The sequence below is a fragment of the Lepidochelys kempii genome, chromosome 4 (genome assembly GCF_965140265.1).
Source record: "Lepidochelys kempii isolate rLepKem1 chromosome 4, rLepKem1.hap2, whole genome shotgun sequence".
Classification (NCBI taxonomy): Eukaryota; Metazoa; Chordata; order Testudines; family Cheloniidae; genus Lepidochelys; species Lepidochelys kempii.
The window spans coordinates 96673883-96698047 of NC_133259.1; the positions used below are offsets into that span (position 1 = coordinate 96673883).

The following is a 24165-nucleotide window of genomic DNA, read 5'->3' on the forward strand; positions in this document are numbered from 1 at the left end:
ATGTGAATTCTCCACTAGTTCACAGTGTGTGTGTGGGAGTCTCTCTGTGTAATCAGTTACTGTATGCATCTTCCTCCAGTTCCATTTATGAAAAGGGACATCAAGCTATGGATTGCTTAGCCAATACTAGATACTGAAAATTGAGAGGCCTTAAAGTAGTTGCTTTCCTTGTGTGTATCACTAACTGTACACATACTGGGGATTTAAGGGCAGTGCTCTGCTTGAAAATTATATCACTTTGCACCCCTGGGATATGTAAATATTTTGAGCCAGATTCACTAGTATGCTCTCTGATGCAAAGCAGCTCCAGTGAAGCAAAGACTTTAGATAATGGCATAGAGAGTACACTTATAAAGTTTGTGGACGATACCAAGCTGGGAGGGATTGCAAGTGCTTTGGAAGATAGGATTAAAATTCAAAATTATCTGGACAAACTGGAGAAATGGCCTGAAGTAAATAGGATGAAATTCAATAAGGACAAATGCAAAGTACTCCAGTTAGGAAGGAACAATCATTTCCACACATACAAAATGGAAAATGACTGCCTAGGAAGGAGTACTGTGGAAAGGGATCTGGAGGTCATAGTGGATCACAAGCTAAATATGAGTTAGCAGTGTAAAGCTGTTGCAAAAAAAGCAAACATTCTGGGATGTATTAGCAGGAGTATTGTAAGCAAGACACGAGAAGTAATTCTTCCGCTCTACTCTGCGCTGATTAGGCCTTAACTGGAGTATTGTGTCCAGTTCTGGATGCCACATTTCAGGAAAGATGTGGACAAATTGGAGAAAGTCCAGAGAATAGCAACAAAAATGATTAAAGATCTAGAAAACATGACCTATGAGGGAAGATTGACAAAATTGAATTTGTTTAGTTTGGAGAAGAGCAGACTGAGAGGGGACATGATAACAGTTTTCAAGTACATAAAAGGTTGTTACAAGGAGGAGGGAGAACAATTGTTCTTCTTAACCTCTGATGATAGGACAATAAGCAATGGGCTTAAATTGCAGCAAGGGCAGTTTAGGCTGGACATTAGGAAAAACTTCCTAACTGTCAGAATGGTTAAGCACTGGAATAAATTGTTTATGGAGGCGGTAGAATCTCCATCATTGGGGATTTTTAAGAGCAGGTTGTACGAACACTTGTCAGGGATGGTCCAGATAATAGTTATTCTTGGCTTGAGTGCAGTGGACTGGACTAGATGACCTCTCAACGTCCCTTCCAGTTCTATGATTCTATAAGCTATACATCCAGTTTAATTGGTCAGTTAAATTTAAATTGGGATTATATATATTTGGCCCTTTGATAGGTCATATATAAAAATGTTACATGACATGCCTGACACTGGGCAGGTAAACATTCACAACCCTGGATTTCAGATTATTGGTGTAGGCAGTTTTTGGCTGTGTAAACACAATTGGGTGCTGTGTGTCACGTTGCTATGAATTAAAAGATTGGGGGGGGGAGGAGGAGCGGGATTTCTTACCCCAGTGTCGTTTAGTGCCCCTCAGGAGATGGAGGATCCAGCTGTGTGATTCAAATAAGACCCTCACAGCCCCACTCACCAGCCGTCTGTTTGTGCGTGTGGAAATCTCCCTGGTCTCATGATGGCCTGAGACACGAGCCCCTCACCCCAAATCTTGCTTGGTCCCCTCTCCAGTGAAGGACGCTGAATCTGGCGCCGTTGCATCCTGGCTTTGCCTGCTGCCGGGGACACCCCCGCCTGAATGCAGTGGGCAGTGCCAGGCGCTCCGCGCCGCCCAGTTAGACGTGAGAGCAGAGAGAGGGAGGCCGGGAAAGCGCTTCCCCTGTCTCTGAACCGGCAGATCCGGGTCTTGTGGTCTAGACTGACGTGGTCAATCGAAAATCAAAACAGAAGGGGAAAGGTTCCGCAGGGCTGGTTCCTGGGGCTGAGCCGCGGCTGCTTCTGCCTGTCGAGCAGGCGGAGCGAGAAGGCGGCAGCGGGCACGGCACCAGACTCCAGGGCAAGGTGAGTGTCTGCCTCTCCGTGCACCGTGTCTGCAGGTTTGGTCTGTTTCCACATTCACGGTAGGGTTTGGGGACTGCGGCGGGGGGCCGCGGGGAGACTGCCCCTTCCAGCTGTGTTGCTGTGCAGAACCAGATTCTGTCAAAAAAGTTTCAGAGGAACCCCTCCCTTCAGCCCTTATTTACACTGAGATCTGAGAGACTGGAGAAGCCTTTCAGGGGAAAGGGTAAAAGCCCCAACGCTGAAAACTAGACTGGATAATAATAACCCTGCACTTAGAATAACAACACTGCACTAACCCCAAGGCCATGGGTTAGTTGGATCCAGTGAGGCTTTGTGAGCTCTCCTGTAAATTTGATCTGTGATTTAAAGCCTGTTAAAGTACAAAAAATCTCTTGACATCTCTTTCACAGACATCTTATAGGTGTCAAGAAAAGATGCACTGCTAACTGTCTGGGAGATCTTGTTTTTTTGGTTTGTTTTTTATAAAAAACTAGTGAAACATCTGTACACTTTATATTTGGAAATGTAATTTAATTATATTTTTAACATGCAAAGTTGTTCATATCTCTCAGGCAGTGCATGACATAGTCTGGGTTCAAATAATATTTTGTTAGCTAAATCAGCTTTGTATTCACTCTTTGGCAATATAACTAGCGAAATTTTGGGTGAATTTAAAAAAAAAAAAAAAGTTATTGGTGGACCGACAGATAAACCACTGCAGTATGTAGGTATTAGCTATTATGCTTTCTGAAAAAGCACACACCACTAAGTGGGAGAAATCAGACTATATTTTGCAAGCCATATTATTGGCAAAAAGATACAGTCATATTATTAATCAGTTTTTATAGGTGTTTGGAATATGTGATTCTGCTCAGTGCTCCTTCACAGTGCTATAGTGGCATGTGTTTATAGAATATTATACTAAAGTAGGAACCACTTTCAGAACACACAGGTAGCATATATGATTATTCGTATATTCATAACCATTATGAGGTCAAATTCTTAGGTGCTGACCTGCAACTCACTCAGTGACTTCACTAGGAGTTTTGAGGGCTTAGTAGGTGCTCAGCACCTCTCTAGATTTGATCTGTGTGTGTATTTTAAAAATTAATGTCTCTTCTGTTTCTAAGTTATTTGGTACTGGGAGACTCTTTATTTGTCTTGTACAAAGCTGAACATTCCGTCTATGCTTATAACCAAGTTTTCAAAAATGGTCTAAAATTTTAAGTGCCTCAGATTTTGGATATTTAAATTGACTTACCGAAAATTAGCAGCCTTTTTGAAAATGTTGGCCTAAATGCATACTGTGATCACTGATGAAGGTCCCAGTCTTGCAAGTTTCAGAGTAACAGCCGTGTTAGTCTGTATTCGCAAAAAGAAAAGGAGTACTTGTGGCACCTTAGAGACTAACCAATTTATTTGAGCATGAGCTTTTGTGAGCTCACGAAAGCTCATGCTCAAATAAATTGGTTAGTCTCTAAGGTGCCACAAGTACTCCTAGTCTTGCAAGGGGGGACAAACATTGGTGGGTTGCCCCCTTCTAAGAGATCTTTGCCGGAATGGGGCCTTACTGAGCTTCGTCATTTCAAAAACAATGCTTCCCAAAAGCAGATCTCATTTCAAAGACCTCAAAATAAAAAAAACCTAATTTTGATTCCTTGTTACATACAGTGACAGGAAATAAATCCTAAATAATCCCACTGAATTCTCCATATTCTTCTGACCTGTTCAGATTCAAGAAATCTGCCTAATTATTATTACTGACAATCAATTTAAAGTTTGACCTTGTAGTATATTCTTGACAATCTTAAGAATGTGATCTGAATAGTGAAAGCAAATGACAACAGAGAGAGTGTATGTATTCTAATGGTTAGAGGTGAGGGCAATGAGTTCAATATTGATTGCCATTCCTTCCCTTGCCACTGCTGACTTGGCAAAGTCAATTAATGTTTTTGGTTTTTATTTTCTCCTTAGGCAATATATGGGAATAACAATTCTTGTCCACTTCAAAGTGGTGTTGTGTGGATCAACTGATATTTCTGAGGAGATTTAAGATTCTTGTATGAAAGGTGCTATAGAATTGCAAAGTAGTACGTATTAGAATTGCTGTTGGTCTACTTAAGGATCAGCTCAGCTTTGCTTTGTTGCTAGTGCACTTCACAGATGCACTGGTCATTCTTTGGCCCCCTCTTGGAGCATGAACTAGACCCTACCACAGATTTGAGATTGCAGTTGCAGCCACTGAATGGCTGTAGTATTTTTCTGTGGACTAAGTGGCTAATTTCTCTGATTCTTGATTCCCATAGAATCATGTTCATTATATTTATTTTTATCTAGTTTCTTATACTGCACTCATCACCATGGCTTTAGAGCATCCTCCCCGTCCCATCTTTATCTCCTCTGAGTTCCCAGCACACAGCCCAGTAATTTGGTCTACATGCTGGGTGGGACCAGTATTTGATCCTGAATCTGAACAAAAATTAGCATGATAAGAATTACTGATGTCCTACATCGTTATTAAAGATGTTATCAGTATAAATGGCATTTTGCAGTGCAGTTTAGGATTTATTCATCATTTTATAACTGGACTATCTAGATAAGGTCTGTTTTTATCAGGTGGAGTTCTGACTTTGGAGAAAGTTAGCTTCTTATTCACTTCTTGTTTGGCTGTTTTCTCATTTCCTACTTTCATATATTTAGACTTGAGAAGTACTGATGTGTGGAATTTATTTGCATAACAGACTTGTCATAAAAAAAACCTGATAGTCATGCTTCAGAGTACATTGTAATAGATATTTTAGGTACTAAACTACCTCCTTAAAGGCCCAGTCTTGCTCCCGCTGAAGTCCATGGCAGCAGAATTGGTCACTAATTTTGCACATCGAGAATCTCAGTAGGGCCTCAAACCAGAATAGAAGAAGTGGCATGACCATATCTCTGAATGTGACTGAATTTGATGGAGGAAACTGGTATTTGTTTGGCAGTACAAAATATCACAATCTTATTTCTGTGTTTTTACACTGATCTAAGAGTTCTTAACAGTAAATGCAAAAAATATTTTAACAGATTATACATGGAGAAATGTATATCCCAAATATATCTTCAACCCACATTCTACAGAAAATCAGAGAAAACTGAACATGATTTGCATACACTTAACTCTCAGATAAACCAAAGATGCATTTCATTCAAACTTTGTAGTCTGCATATTCCATTTCTTAATATTTTCTTTATAAAGCTGTTTTTGCTTTCACAGACAGTTCTTGAATTCCAGTTGTTAATACGGGACCCAATTTTATAAGGTGCTGAATGCCTCTTGGGAGGTCCTGAGTGCTCTCATATCCCAAGTCAAATAGCAGTTGAGGGTACTCAGTACCTTGCAGGATCTGGCTCGTAGAGTCAATTCCTCCAGTTCCTTTTCAAGTAAGAATTGGATTAACTTCAGCAGCATGGCTCCCTTCAACCTCTAGTGTCTAGGTTCCCTTCATTGACAGCTGCCTCATGAAATTTCCCTGGAAGGGGGTTCCTCAGAATGTAAGGCAGCGGTAGTCAAATAGTTTTTGCTAAGGTCCAAATTTCTTGGTCAAGGTAGAGTCAAGGTCCAGACTCCAGAGAAAATAATAACAATAATGACAATACCAAGTCAAGAAAAAGGTTTCGGAGACTGTTCAAAAGTATCTGGTGGTCTGAATTTGGCCTGCGGGCCACCTATTGACTACTCGTGATGTAAGGGATCCACAGCTTGTATTAACTCCTTATTGAATTCACCATGGGATTCAATAGAGGTAGAGGGCAGGTTTATGTTTCGTGCCCTGGTCCTTCTATACCAACATTTCTCAAATGTGGCCACCAGAGGCTTTTCTTGTGGCCATAGTCACCTGGGCGGTGATGGGGGGGGGCAAGCATTTACCCCTCCCCTGGGTCTGCAAGTACAGGTTGGGACCTGCCCCCCCTCTGGAGCCACAAATGCCGGAGAAGCAGACAGCTGGTGTCAGTTCTCCACCTTCCCATGGGCAGGGGACTCAGGCTTCTGGCTCCCGCCCTGGGGTGACAGGCGGCAAGCTTCAGCCATGTGGCAGCAGGCTCTGGCCACTGGGCTTCAGGCTCAACTCCCCTACCCCCATTGCCTCTGGCCCCCACTGCCTCCCACTGCCCATGACCCATCCACCCCATCACCTCTGGCCCCCAATGCTTCCCTATCCATCCAAGGCTTAATTTGTCCCCCGGCTTGCCAGGGCTGAGTAAATCTGTTGTGAAGAGTGATATGTGTATGTTTGTTAATATCACTTTTCACTGCCTCCCCGCTAGCTAACAAGTCTGCTGCTGTGAAAAGAGATATTAACATACAAATATCCCTTTTCAAAGAAGCATACTTACTAGCTAGCAATTCTAATAAAAAACAAACAGAAACCAAAAAAGCAAAAGGAACAACAACAAAAAAGACAAAAACGTGCAAAACACCTTATTTGTTTTTCTATTCTGTTTAGGTCCAGTGAATAATAGAAACAACTGTACTGTACATTGTTATTATTATTATTAAGTCTGCAAAAAAACCTCTACATAAATAAATTACAATGATTTGGATAGGTATGTGTACATATTTATTTGTTTTTCCTAAAGCTAATTAAGTTTTTTGGAAAAATTGTCATAATGGCCACCAGCAAGAAGAGTTGGTGGCTGCACTTTGAGGCCACCAAAAAATTTGTTGCTTGAACCCCTGTCTATACCATACCCATTCATCCATGGATTCTTGGCAGTACAGGGTGGCCACCTGGGACAAAAGAGAGTGGTGCTCTGGAGGTGAATGATCTTGCCTTTCATGCAAGTTAAGAGATCCTCGCACAACTTCCCCTCCAAATGTTGTTCCTGGGCAAGACGATTAGGGTGTTATAAATTTGCATGGATGCTGCACAGACTTCAGTTAAAGTAGCTTCCTTATATTTTAAAGGTAATGAGACACATTCATATAACTCTGTGGAATTAAATGGAGTTACACCAGGGATGAACTTGGCACTGAGTCCAATCTTGGTTCTGGGGCTGCAACAGATGTACACTCATTAAAACGTCTGACTGTCTTGCATAAGAGTAAATACAGTTTAATTCTTACTACAGCTAACATAATTGTCTGATCCAAAGCATTTAACATCTTAAAAGAGAAGAATCCATGCTAGAAAAGAATAGAGCAGCCGTTTAAAGATATAGGGACAATTTCTGTCTTGGTATAAGTGGGTTTAACTCTATTAATTTCCACTGACTACTCTGAAACATCTGATGACCTCTCTGGCATAAACACAGTCTTTTTGGTGTAATCCAGAAAGTCAATTTGTATATTTCTTATTGGTCTGTCATAAAAGCTTTATTTTTAGTCGGACAGTATTTTTAGAAAACTTGAAATATTTGATCTCTTCCTTTCATATTTAGAAGCCTACTTAGAAAAAGATCAGTCCAGTCATATGAAAATATGATATCTCTAAAGACAGCAGTTAGCTGTTTAAATAGTAAAAACTAAATAAAACATGAATCCTTGTACCTGCCAAACCTTGCTCACATGAATAGGCCTTACTTACCCAAGTGGTCCTATGGAAGCCCATTATAATTGTTGGCGCTCGCTCAGCACCCTTCGTGATCAGGCAACTTATTTAGATGCCTAAATATGAAATTAGGCACCCACGTTCAAAATTTTGGTCAAAGCTTTTATGATAGACCTATAGCAAGTATACACATGTTCTTATTCATGGACTACACCATAGTGACTTTGTTTGAGCCAGTGAGGTTGCTGGATGGTTGACCTTCAAGAGAAAATGGCAGTGGAACAAAATGTGGTCACAAGATAATAGTCTCTCACTTCTGTACTGTGTAAATGCTGATGCAAAGCTGTGATGTGTATTTTAAAAGCAACTAACTCTGATCCTGTGCTAAAGTTATCTTACAATGACTTATTCTAGGTGGTGCTATACATTCAAAAATCTGTTTTCTGATGGGTTCATGGATTTATCTTTTTTTTTTTAACCTTTCATTAGTTCTGATAATACTTTGCAGTCATTGACAATTGCAATACAGAATATGGCATCCATACTAGCCAGTTAGTCTGCTGAGTAGAGGGGCATCATTCTCTGATAAAAGATGGGTTTTCTTTTACTTTAACATCAGTGAATAAATCAGCTGTCAAGAAATCCTATTGATTACCACAGAATTCATGTGGTATAAGTATTGATTAAAGATAAAGGGGTGGAAGAGTGAGGGGAATGAAACTGGACTGCCAGTCAGAAAGCAACTTGTTCATGACAATAAAGCAAAGTGCACCATTTTAAAAACAAAAGCAAACATACTCTTATTGATAAACTAGTATTGGTTGGTTCATGAGTTCTAAGTACTTTACCAAACTCCTACTGAAGTCAATGAAAAGACACCTATGGGATCCCTTCAGGCTCAAAGGGGAAACATTTGCTCAGTGGCAAGTTAGTGGAAATGTGTCATCTTTGGAGGAAAAAAACCAGATCAAAATATTCCAGAGAATTTCAGCATACTTGTGTGCTTGTACAGGACTGGAGTGGGGCTAAGGATTCAGTGTGTGTTTGTACAGTTTAGAGAATTTATTATGTATTTTATTAACCTAGAGAATTGTTCAAGTATTGAACAAATCTCTTTTTCTATTAGCAGGCTATATAGCATATTGTTTAGGGCATTAGAGCTACAGAAGCTGGAGCTGCTGGTTCAAGACAACAGAAAAACTTTACTTTTTATTTATGTTAAAATTGTTTATTCAGTGGAGGAGAAAATAATGGCATTTGTATGGATTGCTATATTTTTCACTGCTTCTTTGAGCAAACTAGATATAAGGTAAAAATTTCAAAATGACACTTAAGCTCCTTAGTGCCTAGATCTCCTTTGAAAATAGAATTTAGGCTCCTAAATCATATAGACACTTTTGAAAATTGTACCCATAGGCCATGTCTGCACTACAAAGTTTTGCAGGCAAAAGTTATGTTGGACTACTGCCACCGCAGTTAGTATATCACTTGTGCACATGGATACTTTAGCTCCTGGCTTCAGCACACCTTGTATTCACATGGAGTGCTTGTGTCAATGCACAGTGCAGTGCACCATGGGTAGGTATCCCAGTTGCAACCCACTACCATACGGCGCAATGTCTTTTGGGTAGTTTTGGCAACATATGGTGAGGCAGAAATGACTCACACAGTGATAACAGGGAGCAAGGGGTCAATTTCCCATAAGACAGTGTTCTCCATCCCATAATGTCATCTCTATCCCATAATTTTCACACTATTTTGACTTTCCCATGAACCTGAGCAGGACTTGTCACTGTCTGCCTCTATGACAGAAGCATGGAGCCTGCACAGCTCTGCACTATTGTCATGAGCATTGCAAGCAAAGGACACACTTTCCTCTGGTATTTGCAGAGCCTCAAGAAGAAACACAGGGAACATGACAATTTCCTGATGGTCACAAGTATCAGAGGAATAGCCATGTTAGTCTGCATCCACAAAAACAATGAGGAGTCCGGTGGCACCTTAACGACTAACAGATTTATTCGGGCATAAGCCTTCATGGGTAAAAAACCAACTTCTCTTCCTCATGGTCAGTTTGTTGTGGAACACAGCAAAAACCAATTCAGGGTTGTTGGTGTCATTCACAGACTTGCTGCAGAAAATGAGGCACCGCTTCTGTGCCTGACAAACAAGCATTGACTGGTGGGATCAAATCATAGTGCAGGTTTGGGGTGACAAGCAATGGCTGCAGAACTTTCACATGCACAAGGCCACATTCCTGGATCTGTGTGCCAAGCTCATCCCGGCCATTCAATACAGGGATGCCAAACTGAGAGCTGCACTGACAGTGGAGAAGGGAGTAGTGATCACGTGGAAATTTGCAACACCGGATTGGTACCTGTCAGTGGGAAGTTTGGAGGGGGAAAATCCACTGCGGGGCCATTAATTGTCTCCTGCTACGCAGGACTGTGACTCTCGGTAATGTGCAGGACACTGAGACTGGCTTTGCAACTATAAGATTCCCAAAATGCAGTTGAGTGATAGATGGCACACACATCCTCATTTTGGCCCCAGACCACCTTCCCACACAGACTATATCAACAGAAAGGGTTACTTTTCCATGCTTATGCAAGCGCTGGTGTATCATTGGGGACGATTCACTGATATCAATGTTGGCTGCTCAGGGAAAGTGCATGATGCTCACATCTTTAAGAACACAGGACTGTTCAGAAAGCTACAATCAGGGATCTTCTTTCCTAACTGCCAGATTACCACTGGGGATGTTGGAATGCCAATAGTGATCCTGGGGGACCCAACCAACCCCTTACTCCCCTGGCTCATGAAACCATACACTGGCCACATCAACAGCAGCAAGGAAAGATTCAGCTACAGGCTCAGTAAGTGCAAAATGACAGTTGAATGTGCTTTTGGTAGATTGAAAGGGCACTGGTGTTGTTTATTCAGCAGATTGGATCTCAGTGCGAAAAATATCCCAATGGTCATAGCTGTCTGTTGTGTCCTGCATAGTATTTGTGAGGCAAAGGGAGAAAACTTGCAATAGGGTGGAGAGTGGATGTGGAGCAGCTGTTTGAACAGTTAGACACAAGGGCTATCAGACAAGGTCAATAAGGATCTATGTGTCTTAGAGAGGCTTGAACAAGCACTTTAATAGCAAGCCACAGTAATGTGCTGTGGTGTACTCTGCTCAACCTGGGGTGATTGTTTGGGGACCTTTAGGAATTGTGTGGTGCTTACACATCTTTTCATATATCAGTGACAGTGCACCTGTTACTGGGGGGGATTACTGTACATTTTTGATGACTACAGTGTTTGGCACTGACCTGAGAGTTGTGAGTGTACAAAAGCACTACTTTCACTGCCAGCAATCATTATACATCTTGTGTAAACTAATAAAGATGAATTACTTTTTAAACAAAAACATTTTATTCACTTAGCTCCAAAAAATACTGAAGATATTAAAAGTAAATACATAATGGCTTAAAAAATTTTTAGGAACCATAATTAAGGCTAAAAGAAAAGGAGTACTTGTGGCACCTTAGAGACTAACAAATTTATTTGAGCATAAGCTTATGTGAGCTACAGCTCACTTCATCGGATGCAACTGTTAAGGCTGTGAGTCGGTCACGGAACTCATGGATTCCCTGACTTTCCATGATCTTCGTGACTTCTGCAGCCACCAGTGCTGACTTAGGGGCTGCCCGGCAGTTTGTGTGTGTGGGAGGGGGCTCAGAGCTAGGGGCAGAGGGTTAGAGGGCATGTGGGGGGGCGCCTACCTTGGGGTAGAGGGCTCCCTGGCTCCACTGGTATGGTCCTGCATCTCCTAGACAGAGGGGCCAAGAGGCTCCGCGCACTGCCCGCACCCACAGGCCCTGTCCCGGCAGCCCCCATTGGCCGTGGTTCCCGGCCAATGGGAGCTGCGTAACTGGCGCTTGTGGCAGAAGCAGCGCACGGAGCCCCCTGGCCCCTCTGCCACCTGGGAGCTGCAGGGACAAGTGGAGCCGGGTAGGGAGCCTGGCAGTCCCGCCAACCCCCTCCCTCTCCCAGCACCAGCAGGGGTCCCAGGCCATGCACTGCTGCCCGCCTGCCCCCCAGCACCAGCAGGTGTCCCATGCCGCACATCACTGCTTGCCCTGCCCCTAGCACCAGCGAGGTCCCAGGCCACCTCCACCAGTGCCCCCCGGACCACACCCCCCCCCCAGAGCACCAGTGTCCCCCTGCCCAAGTTTTAGTTAGGGGTATGTAGTAAAAGTCATGGACAAGTCACAGGCCATGAAATTTTGTTTACTTTCCGTGACCTGTCATTGACTTTTACTAAAAATACCAGTGACTAAAACATAGCCTTAACCATGATAAATAAACCAGAGGAAGGAACATTGATGTCCATTATACTACAAGTACATCAACTGTGGCTCTCACAAGTCAGTGTAGCTGAAGCTGTGGTTGTCCATGCTTTCCCCCGATGTAGAGTGGTAGGAGTATGCATGCTGGCCCTGAGGGGGGCAGGGAGGAAGGCACTATACTACAGTTCTCCACAGATTGTAATGGGAGTCAAGCCTGGGATTGTTGAACCTGGAGGTGAACAAGAGTCTGCAGCATCTGCGTTTGCTGTTGGAGAAGTTCCATTATGACCTGGTGCATCTTCCTCTCCTTTTCCTTCACCTTTCCTTCTCCATACAGTCTGCAGTATTCACTCTCTAGGCCCTTTGTTCAAGGTCTGATGCAGCACTGGCTTGAAAGATCTCGCAGAACATGTCCTCCCACATCCTCTTTTCTCCTGCTTATCTGGGTTGGTTGTTCCACTGACGTAGATGGAGTCCCCTCTCAAGGCCGCAATGGCTGCAGTTACAGATAAAACACACAAAGGTACCATTTCTAGAATAGTAGGAACAGAAAGCTAAACTTAAGGTTCAGAACTCGTCCTCCCCACCCTCCGCTCCCCTAAAGTATTAAACAAGACAAGCATTTTGAAACTTCTGCTTTGGAGTTCCTGATCCCCAGTGCCACACTCAGCTCAAGCCACAGGGAGTATGACCTGCCATGGGTGAGGGAAACGAGGAAGAAATTGCTTGGTTGACTGAAAGTATGAGTACAAGGCAATGGCGCTGAATACTGGCACCAGGTGGTGATGGTGTTAGCTGGTATCTCATTCCTGAGACTGACAAAGGTAGAGAGAGGACTGGTGTTGCTGGTATCCCAAAACTGTCCGGGTCCATATACAGCTAGCCTGTGTATTGCTAAAAATGGTGCCTGCTGAAGTAATCGCCACTGACATGGGAAAGCATCCTACTGTGGAGAAGAAATAAGGCTGCTATCCTATGAATCCCTTATAGTTTCATTCAGGTGGATTCAAGGAATATCCTTTGTACATAAACAAACTGCTCCACATGTCTGCCCCCATCCTCCTGCCTAACTCTCTAGAAGGGAATGAAAAGCAGTAGCAGCTCTGCCTCTCTTTGTTGTAGCACTTACCCCTTCTAGTACAAATAAATTAATGAAAAGTCAAAAGCTGTGTCCTGCTAATTTGGGGGCGCCATCCCTGTAATGGAATATTTATTTACACACTTACCCAAGGTTCCTTTCCCTGCCTCGAGCTCAACTGTGTTTGACTGGTGGGACTGGCTGGTCTGCGGTAGAATCAAAAACAGGTCTTGGCTTGCTGCACAGCTGGATTCCCCCAGTTGTCTCCCCAATACTTCTCCTCCACCTCCTCCTCCTTGCTGTTCATGGCAGGAGCCTGTGATTTGGGCTCCTTGGAGGTATCCATAGTGGTGTGCAGAGGCATGGGAGTATCTCTGCCACATATGGCATGCAGCTTATTGTAAAAGCAGCAGGTCTGCAGCTCAACACCACATCAAATGTTGGCCTCCCTGACCTTCTGGTATGGCTGTGGCAGATCTTTGGCTTTCACGCAGCGCTGCTGCTGGTCCCTGTCATACCCCCTTCTCTGCATCCCCCAAACAATCTGCTCATAGATGTCGAAGTTTCTACAGCTGGCGTGGAGCTGTGCCTGCACAGCCTCTTATCCCCACAGGCCCGGGAGATCCAATATCTCCAGTCTGCTCGAGGCAGGAGCGTGCCTGGCACATGTAGCCAACATGGTCAGCTTGGCAGTTGCACAAAACAGCAGAGAGCAGATAGAAGCGTGCTCACCAAATTGGATAACCAGGAATTTCCAAAATTTGCGGGAATTTTAAAGCAGGGCTTCTGGTCTACGTGACCCCAGGCAATGGACCTAATAATTGTGACTGGAGCAGTCAGTGTCAGGAATTCTGGGACAGCTGCTGGAGGACTCTTAGGTTTGACATGAGTAATGCAGCGTCTACACTCATGCTGTGTCGACCACCATACATTGACCTTGGCTTAATACTGCTCGGAGGCGGGGGCTGTTACTATATCAATGTTACCATGGGGCACTTATCTAGGTGGGAGACAAATTTAAACGGATACACATGCACAACTAGACCAACACAAAGGGCTTATGGTAACCTAACTTTGTAACGTAGACCAGGCCTTAGTCTTAAACCCACAACTCTTGGTACCAGAACTCAGGTGCCTTAACAATAGGTTACACAGTCCGTTAAGGGGAACACAGGCTTTTTCAGTAGTTAACCTTTTAGGATAAATAACTTGTGTTTTATTATAAAACATAAATATTACCTATAAAAAATCATGGGTGGAGTTTTAAACAGCAAGGTCCACACCGCCTCTACCTTAGCCATGTGGAAGTTCATGGGAGGCATACAGGTTGGACTGGGGTGAGATGTCTATCTCTGTTGCTACCCCTCTGTCCTGCCCCTGTGGAGACTTATGGGAGACCCCTTTGCTCTTGTCTCCCATTTACCTGCTCTCTTGGGCAGGTGCCAGCTCCTGTTTAATATGAGCCACTCTGTGTGGAGCCCAAGCCTGCCTGTAGCTTCTACCAGAGCACTGAGGAACTAGGATGAAATGGCACAGCATGGAAGTGCATCTAATGTAGTGCGACAGTGCTACCAGCATGGGTCCCGTGTTCACTCGCTGCAGTTGTGCCATCTAGGTGTGCTGTGTTAGAAACAGTAATGAAACATGCAGACAGCTCTTGTAGCTTTGACCGTAAGAGACTGGCAGGAGCTGCTTGGGGAGTGGGGACAGGAATACTGGAGGAAGTAATGAGTAGTTTGGAGGGTGGAGAAACTAACCAAAAGCCAGAACGTAGGGAAACCCTCCTGGGTATTGGATCCTGTAGTCACTACTAAGGCCTTGTCTACACTGCCACTTTAAAGTGCTGAAACTTGCAGCACTCAGGGTAGTGAAAAAACACCCCCCACCCCCAAAGTGCTTCAAGTTTCAGAGCGGGTAAAGTGGCAGCGTAGACAGTGTACCAGCGCTGGGAGTCGGGCTCCCAGCACTGGGAGCTATGCCCCTCGTGGAGATGGGTTTTTTTAGTCACTGGTGCCGCGACTACACAGCCACGTTAAAGCGCTGCCGCGGCAGCACTTCAGTGTTGCTAGTGGAGACATACCCCTAGGCGTTAAATTCCATGGGAGTTCCTGTGTAAATGCTGACTGCAGAATTTGGCCCTACGTTTGTTCTCTAAGCCAATCAGAACGGAATAGGTCAATAACTTTACAGTGAACAGCTCCCTGTACTGCTTTAACATCCGTCGGGCAAAATGATTAAATCTCTTTTAGTCATTTTGTATAATAGAAATAAATTCAGTGTCCCTAGAACTCTGTCACAGTCTCCTACTTTAGATATAATTGTTGAAGTGAAGCTGAAACATTTATCTAGCAGCAGGAGGATATTATCCTTGCACAATGTTCTAGTCAGTTGACATCTTTCATTAATTAGCTTTTATATCAAGAGATATTTCTTACAGAATTCATCTTTTTAACAGAAGGGTGACCAGCTGCTGACAGTTGGATTTTGCCAATAACTCTATATCAAATAATATAAAATGGGTTTTAAAACATTTAGATTTCTTTCTGAACCATGACTGGATCTGGCTAATTTGCTCCTTTTCAACTATTTTGACCACAAGAAATAAGCCACTTACATGTGAATAAGTAAATAAATTTAAAATATAAAAGTTGTTCTTTTTTAGTTTCCTCTTGAATTCAGTGCTAATGAAAGATGCCGAACTGTTAGCCTTGGGACTGAAATATTCTTTCTCTCTCTCCACAGAATGGGGACTGCCAATAAGAATACCAATTAGTGATAACTGGAACAATGCTTTTGATATACAGACACTTGTCCTCTAGGGACTGAACTAAGACCCGGTCTATGTACAAACTTGTACCAGTTTAGTTATACTGATAAAAACTCCTGTGGGGACACTCTTTTTTCAGTTTGAGTGGCTTATTTAAGTTTATTTTAAATCTGTTCCTACCAATTTACTCTAAACTGAAATAAGCCGTACTTAAACCAAAATAGGTGTCCACAGAGTCTTTTGGCACTGCTCTTAAATAACAGATGCAACTTGGCAGGTAGACAAGCCTTAAGACTTCCCCTCATCTTATATAAGATGCCAGACAGCCAACAAATGGAAGTGCTTTCAGTTGCTACAATCTTGGGACCACATCCTGCCCCCTCTGAAATCAATGTGAATTTTGCAGATACTGGAATGGGAGGAAGATTGTGACCCTCAGCAGGACATGAGCTGATCCACCATAGAGGTGGAAGTCTCCATAGCTCATTAATTTCTGAGGTAATCTTGTACCACCCCTTATTTTAAAGTCTATTTTGTAATCCTGTATTGTGTTTCACAATCTTTGTGTCGTCTTTATTTTTCCTCTCCTTCTGCTCGGGACTCTCTTCCCTCTCCTTCTGACCTTGTCCACAGTGTAGACTTTCTGAAATTCTTCCATCAGTGCTGCTGTAGACTCGTTTCTCTCCATGTGCTGCTCAGAGCCGATGTAGAATTAGATGACACGGTGGTAAAAATCCTAGTGGCCTAACACAATTCACCATTGCTAGAATAACTGGAGATGGATCAGTGCTAGAGGAACCATGGGAGAGCATCAGAAAATCCTCAGTGTAGCTACAGATTCTGTGCTCAGAACTTCCTTCTCTACTCAGTATTCCCCCTCCTCAACCTGCCCTGTCTCTGGATCCCCTTCCTTAGCCAATGCATATCCCTGTGGTACCTCCAGCACTCCTTCCTTGGCTGTATCAGCTCTTTTTTTGTTTTTATTTCTGTTCTTATTCTTGTTTCTTCTTCTTAAATTGTTATCTAAAGTGAATTTGGTGCTTGTGAGAGGTGCAGATGGACAATCCTGGAAAATGAAGTCCTAATTTACGTACAGATAAAGGGCTTCACAGACAGCAACAGTGCAAGCTTCCTCTTCAGTGACCCCAGCCTAGCATGCCTCAAGCCTGACATAGTTCAGAGTAGTTCACTCCCCAGGCCTATTGTATCCTTGGCTTCTTTGATCAGTGTTTACAGGGTGTGTGTTTAAGTAGACTTTCCATAAAGAAATGAACGTCTCAGTTTAATTTGCATTGAAAAGTTCAACTGGGATCTGCTTAATTATCCTGAGTAAAGTTTCAGTGCAGAAATAAACTCACCAACTCATCAAACTGCAGAAGGAGCTCCAGGGGGACATGTGTAGCTGCTTTCAAGTACAGAAACAGCTTTTTCTCCTTAGAATAATGAAGAAAGGAGCGGGGGGGGGGGGGGATTATTTTAAACTTGTAAAAGTGTTGCTGTGGCTGAGAATACCCACTGGGTCCTGTAGAAGCCACATAAACCCTTTCTGGGTTGTTGTTTTTTCAGTAGACAACAAAGCGAAGTGGCTAATCCGAATCTGGGAGGAGCAGCAGGAGAAAGCCATAGCAGGAGCCACATTTGATCCATGGCAGCACTCATGATGGCAGGATCCACTTTCACATTTGAGAACAGTGCTGCTGCTCTTCCTTTGTAGCCCAGTCAGCCAGTTTTCCTTTTGCCGTAAAAACTCAGCCGGGAGATCCTTAATGTCACCGGCTGAATTTCTAAATAAAGTCTGAAACTGCACAGGTAATAGGCCATATGAGGAATGGCCATGAATAGTGCTCTGGAAATCTATTGTAGGGCTCTTTGTAGGGCACTAAGTCCTGGTTCATTGAAGGTCATTGGGAGTTCTATCACTTGCTTCAGTGGAAGCAAGATCAAGCTGTAAGTGGGGAGAGATGCTGAGAGAGAAAATTGCTTTCCAATAGAAAGAGGGTTAAAAAATGCACAGTGCTGTAATGTCTGAGCTTCATATAGTGCAGAGGAATATTTGCTTAAACAGTTTGCCCTAGAATATAAAGGGGAACAAATCATGGAAACATTTAAATTGGTTTTAGGTTCAAAGCTTCTTTTTACAAAACCTAAATTTGGACCAAATTTAATCCAAGAATGTCCCTTTGTAAAGGACTTCAGCCCTTATAAAGACTTCAGGGCTGGTCTAGCCTGTTCTGGTGCTCGAACCATCTCCACCAGCTCCTGAATAAGGAGGGCCATGCCTTCTCCCCTTGGTTCCTGTGAGAAGGCATGACTCTGCCCCCACATTCTGGATTGGTGGTGGGCAACCTGCGGCCCGTGGCCACTGGGAGTTGTGGGGGGCCGTGCCCGCGGATGGTCAACATCAGCAAAATGTCTGCGGCCCGCAATCAGATTACCCTGATGGGTCGCATGTGGGTTGCAGGTTGCCCACCACTATTCTGGATCATATTTCTAAAATGTATTGGGGATTATGATGTCTCTCGTGATATAGTACTGAATCCCTCTACTGCCTTAGGGATGTGTATTCTCTAGCTCCATTCAGCTATGCTGCCTCCCCCCTCAGCACATTGTCTATTTATCTTTTCTTTCTTTGGGTGAAGGGTCAGATTACTTGAAATACGGGAGATTTAGGACTTGTAAGATGCTGGGAAGGGAATCAGAGTAACAGCCGTGTTAGTCTGTATTCGCAAAAAGAAAAGGAGTACTTGTGGCACCTTAGAGACTAACCAATTTATTTGAGCATAAGCTTTCGTGAGCTACAGCATCCGATGAAGTGAGCTGTAGCTCACGAAAGCTTATGCTCACATAAATTGGTTAGTCTCTAAGGTGCCACAAGTACTCCTTTTCTTTTTGGGAAGGGAATGTTTGCAGGAAGGGTTGTGTGCCTAAAGGGAAGATCTAGACGTGAAGACACATTGAGTGCAGGTGGAGAGGGGCGGAGGAAGACGTGCTCTGTTTATGAGGAGAAGGATTTTCTGGGCAACCATGGAAGAGTGGGGAACTTGGCTGATGCACTAGACTGGATTCCGAGCTCACCCCAGGACAGAAGTAAATTCTCTGAATGTTGTTGATGCTTCGGACTTGTAATGGCTTGTAATTTTTAGCTTGTTAGCACTTTTCAACAGTGCCAAAACAGCTATAACAAATGGTTTCCTTTGTCTTTAAATAACTTCATTTGTACAGTGGTTTTTATTGAAGCTGATTTCAAAAGCAAAATTAATTAAATGATTTGTTATAGCATTTTGACAGGTGCTTTTAGATATTGCTGCTATCTGAAACAAAAGAGCAAAGAGAGGATTAGGAGGGCAGTCTTCAATCTTCTTATAAAATTCCACAGTAGTATCTGTGTGTAAAGACAAGACTCAGTGATCTATGGTTAACACTAATGACAACAAATTTGGATAAATCAAAAAGGTTTCAAGCACTATGGAAAAACTCCAGCATTCCTCCACTGAGTATAGTGGTATGAGGGTCCATGGGCCTGGAGCCCAGGGTTGCAGGGTCCTGGGCAACTAAAATCTATGTTGCCACTAAGGAGCTAGATTCAGTAGCACCCAACAATTACTAGAGGGGTAGATATCACAGGAAGTATTGCCTGAAGAGGCCAGAGCTACAGAATTCTGCAGCCACCTGATGCACATCAACTGTTTAAACCAGGAAGTTACCCCAGAGAGCCATCTGAGCAACAACAACTGTAGCTCACGAAAGCTTATGCTCAAATAAATTTGTTAGTCTCTAAGGTGCCACAAGTACTCCTTTTCTTTTTGCGAACACAGACTTTGGCTTACTACTGCTATAGACATCGTCGCTTGCCCTGTCTTGTGCTTTACTCCTGCCTTTGAGCACGACCCAGCGTGACCTAGGTACCCATCTCCTGACTCAGCTTGGTAACTAATCTCAGCTCCTGCTCTTCAGCCCCTGCCCAATGGACATTACAGGTCCAGCTGCCTAAACCCCAGCCATTACCAGTGCACTGTGTCTAGAGCTACATCCATCCAAAGAGCTTCTAGCAGGAAAGGAGCAGTAAAATTGCAACACACATTGACAGCCAACAGAACAGTTCCCTGTGGTGAAAATATTAAACCAGTTATACACTGGCCTAGAGGATGCCAGATCATATCTCCCTGTAGTGGCAGGCCCTAGGAAAGAGAAGAGCCTGCTACTTACTCAAAGTTAGTGGAGTTATTTCTGTAGCTCAGGGCGGTCGAGGTTTGTGTTTTTGGGGCTGGAGGTGCAGGGTTTGATCCACTCTAATATCTGTACTGTCTCTATAGGTACATATGCAACCACTGTGTATGTAGCTGCAATGGGTGTTTCTTTGAAAACCTGAATTTTAAAAGGTTATTTTTAAATTGCATTTTCTTTCCAAGTAAATACATAGAGCCCTGCAAATCCACAGATATCCGAGGATATAAAGTGGATATCCGCAAACCATTTTTGTGGATTGCGGCTCGGTTGCAGATAGAAATTTTGCTCTATAAATATTCACATACTGACTTTTTACCATTAGTACTAATCCCTGGACTTCTGGAGCCACACCTGAGAGCTTCTAGCATATGGAGAATGTACAGAGCTTCCTGCTTGCTTCGGTACAGGAAGGAGTTCACTGTTGGAACAAGAAAGATGATTTTTTGTGAAATGGAAACAGTATATTTTGTCTCCCACTGCTCGCCAGCTGCAAGCTGTTTACTCAGGAGAGGTGTTGCTGAGCTCTTTAAATATGCTTGTTTTTACTTTAGAAATATCAGTCAAGTGTGTGTGATTTTTCACTGATTCTGCTGGAGTACTTGTAGTAAATCTACAATTTGTATACTTTCATTAAAGTGGTGGGGGATGTGAGATCTTTAACAAACCTAACTTTTCTTCCAGTTGTTTATCTGGGGGTTGAGTTAAATAGTTGGTAACAATAAAAAGGAAAAACAAAGAATTTTAAACAGAATAAAAATAACTCTCCTGTCATTTAACTAGTTTCTGTTTGCTTGATATCTCTGATGTCATAATTCTTCTAGTTTTTAAATTGTGCAAAGAGTCATCTAGGAAAAACAAAAAAGACAAATAACTGGATATCTAGTGATGGGAGGGGGAGAGGGAAGCATGCAAATGGAAAAACCTTCTTGGAGAGAAAAAAATACAAGCAAATGGAAAAACCTTCTTGGAGAGAAAAAAATACAAGCCTTCTTTATACACCATAAGGAAGCAAAAAAGGGCACAACCCTTCTCATTCCTTAGCTTCTTTATAGATGATCTGCTGTATTTACAAAAGGCAGAGTTGCTGTGACTCATAGTGGAGAGGGCTATATGCCGGAACTGGGTGTAGGGATGGATAGGAACTGACATAAGATAAAGCCAGTTCTGATTAGTGTGAGGTAAATGGAAAATACATTGTGCAATTTTGTAACAGGATTTTGATACCAAGTATAGCCTAAGAACACACATTGGAGCCAAGATATACTATTAGATTATATGCTCCCATGAGTCTAGCTGGTAGACTGCTGAGCAGATGTGCTTGATTTAGCACATCTTCTGGATACCCTTATTACATGGCTTCCAACTTGCAGACTAACTCTACTCATATGGGACTGTGATGATGCCCTCCTGCCAGAGGAAAGTTTGCAGCTGCTTTCTGCTTCTACAGCATCTAAACTTGACGATTGTTCCACCTTGGGGGCCCTGCATGGCCAGCACAAAACCAAGCTGAATCTAGCCCATGATAGTACAAAGTCAGCAATGATGTTTTGACCACAAGTATTATGCAAAACTGATCTGAAGATTCTTACGTTGCTTTAGTAGAGAGAGAAAGCAACTCTGATTTGAGTGCAGGAATGAAAACGATGGGAAACTACCCATTTTTGCCATTAATTAAACCACAAAGAAGACTATTGATAAATGATAAAAATACACTTGTAGAACCACTGCAGTGTATGGTGGATAATTGGTTTTAACAAGTGAATAAACTAGAATGGATTCCCCACTGTTTCCTATTATAATTTCTTTGAACTCTGAATCAGTATCACTAGCTGAATGGCCTTCTTTGATCTAAAATTAGTATGTGAGGCTCCTTTCTTAAAATAGCTCCAACTACATCCTTCTCCACTCTCACTCTGCCTGTTTCCATTAGATGGCAAGGGTCATTGTGTCTCCTGATAGTAAATAAGTTACAGGGTTTTAATTTTTATTCCTTGCACATACTAGAGGTTGATCTAGGGGAGAATTTTGTAAGTGTCTAATAAAGGGCTTAGGAGTACAAGTCCCACTGATTTTCAAGGGGAATTGTGCTCCTAAATCTCTTAGGAGATTTTTAAAATCTCCCCTCTAGTGAATTCTTTCAGTGGTATGACCGTACTGAAATTTTTCACTTTCTAACTTGAACCATATTGTTCTCAATCCTATTTTGGAATCCCTATGCATGGCATGACCCCTTCTGGAGCACCTACATATGGCATGAGCTTTTTGAGATGCAGTGTCTTGCTTGACAATCTTCTGAAACAAATCCTTGGTTATGATTGACTTCTGACACTACTGAATTTAACAGAGAGCTTCTTTAATATACTTACCTACTATAGCAGTATAAGATTTTCAGATACCATGGTGATGGGATAAGAACGTGGATGGAGATTAAAAGTATTCTGTTCTTGCTTTTCAGTTCAAATGTGGAAATAGACTTTTTTGTCTTAATCATCTACATAATTCTTTGTTGCACCATATTTCTGCCCCAGTCTCCTCCAGTAGGAGTTGTGGGAACTCAGCACATTTCAAATTTAGGGCATTTATTCTTGCAGGGAACTCCCACTGATGTGGAACGAGTATGGAACATTTAATAAATAGAAATTTTGCAGTTAACCAACTCACTGTGCAGCTCAGAGAGCAATTTTACCTTTGTAGTTTTGTCTGTGAAGGGATCTTTCATAATGGCCTGAGGGAAATCCAGATTGCACACAAAACGTAGTAAAAATTATTTGGACCTCTGAGTAAGGGTTTACCAGACACCACTTTAAAAAACAACAACAACAACCACCCAATACCTCGTACTCTACTTTTTGATTTGTTAAGTAATCAAACATGCCAGTTTTCTCTATTCATCCTACCAAAAGGAATAAATGGATTACTGTGGTTTGTTTTGTTTTTCCCCCTTGGACTAAATGAAGTGAAATTTGATGCATTAGTCTCTGTAAAATAAGGTCAATTGAAAAAGAGTTGATTGTCCTTTTTATTATTGTTCTTTCTAGGTGTTCAGAGCCAACTTTAGGTTTCTACGGATAGTCATGGCAGAAGGTGGATTTGATCCCTGTGAATGCATTTGCTCGCATGAACATGCAATGAGAAGGCTGATCAATCTGGTGAGGCTAACGTGAGGACTGCAGCAATTTTATAATCACAGTTAAATAGGCTGCCGCCGCATCCACATGTTCTTTTAGAATGCCATCTTCTGGATTTTTAGCATGGTTTTAATTTAAATATTTACAAATCGCAGGTGCAGATGATACCTTTCTGTTTAAGATATTTACCAGGGTTGCAGCTGAACAGCATATACTATATCTGCATAGCTACCTTCTGTACCCATTGACTTGTGTCAGTCAGTATAAAACCTAAGGCCCCAATTCTGCAAACACTTGGACTTCATAGGATGACACACATGTAACTGTCTCACATGCACAACATTTGCATGATTAAGGTCTAAATTTGGAAGCGCAAGACTGTAAAAATAAAAAAATGAAATTGTTGAGAGGCAGAACCTGGAAATGGTGTGTGTTTTTCCCAGCTCTGCCGCTGACTCACTGAGTAACCTTGAGCAACTTGTTTTACCTGTCGGTGACTTAATTTCTGATCTGTAAAATGGGAATAATTATTTTGTCACCCATATTTGTAATGTACTTGAAGATCTGTGGAAGAAAACCATTTCATAAATGTTTGTTCTAAATATTGACAGCTTTGAACTGTGTCCAGCTAGGGAAATATGGTTACAAGTTTAAATATAATTTGGCTATTTTAAATATTTTAAGATTACACTTATGCGCACACATACAATCGCTTCCTTTAGAGTAGACTACTTCCCCTTTTTCACTTTTGTAGGTTTATTTTATTTTAATTCCTGCCTTAGGGCTGGAATTAATACCCTCTTTAAGGTAGTGAACACCCTCAACTGCTATTGAACCCAATGGGAGTAGAGAGCACTTGGCACCTTGCAGGATCAGATCCTTTTTCCAGTGCTGTACCAGCAATATTTTAACAAGGGCCCACAACAAATATTTTCCCCGTTAGCTTGTGACTAACTCTGTGTCCCAGGGGTATGTGTGGCTAGGAATGAGGAAGCTATTAATTTGTTTTCCCATTTAAAAAAAACCACTTTTTCCTACCCACAACCAAGAAAGGAGACAATAAGCTTATATTAAACTGCATTTTGAAAGGAGTATTCATACCTTAGA

At 42.4% G+C, this 24165-nt stretch overlaps 1 protein-coding gene across 2 annotated transcripts in view; it reads left to right on the plus strand.

The window, feature by feature from the left end:
• Positions 1–1751: 1751 nt before the first annotated feature.
• SMIM14 (small integral membrane protein 14) overlaps positions 1752–24165 on the plus strand; it is a 70011-nt gene continuing 47597 nt past the window's right edge. The window contains exons 1-3 of one of the 2 annotated variants that reach the window (XM_073342254.1): positions 1752–1987; positions 16110–16201; positions 22969–23079. In XM_073342254.1, the coding sequence (XP_073198355.1) occupies positions 23005–23079 (75 nt within the window). In that variant the 5' untranslated portion in view covers positions 1752–1987; positions 16110–16201; positions 22969–23004. The remainder of the gene's footprint in view (positions 1988–16109; positions 16202–22968; positions 23080–24165) is intronic. The other variant, XM_073342253.1, reaches the window with a different exon arrangement.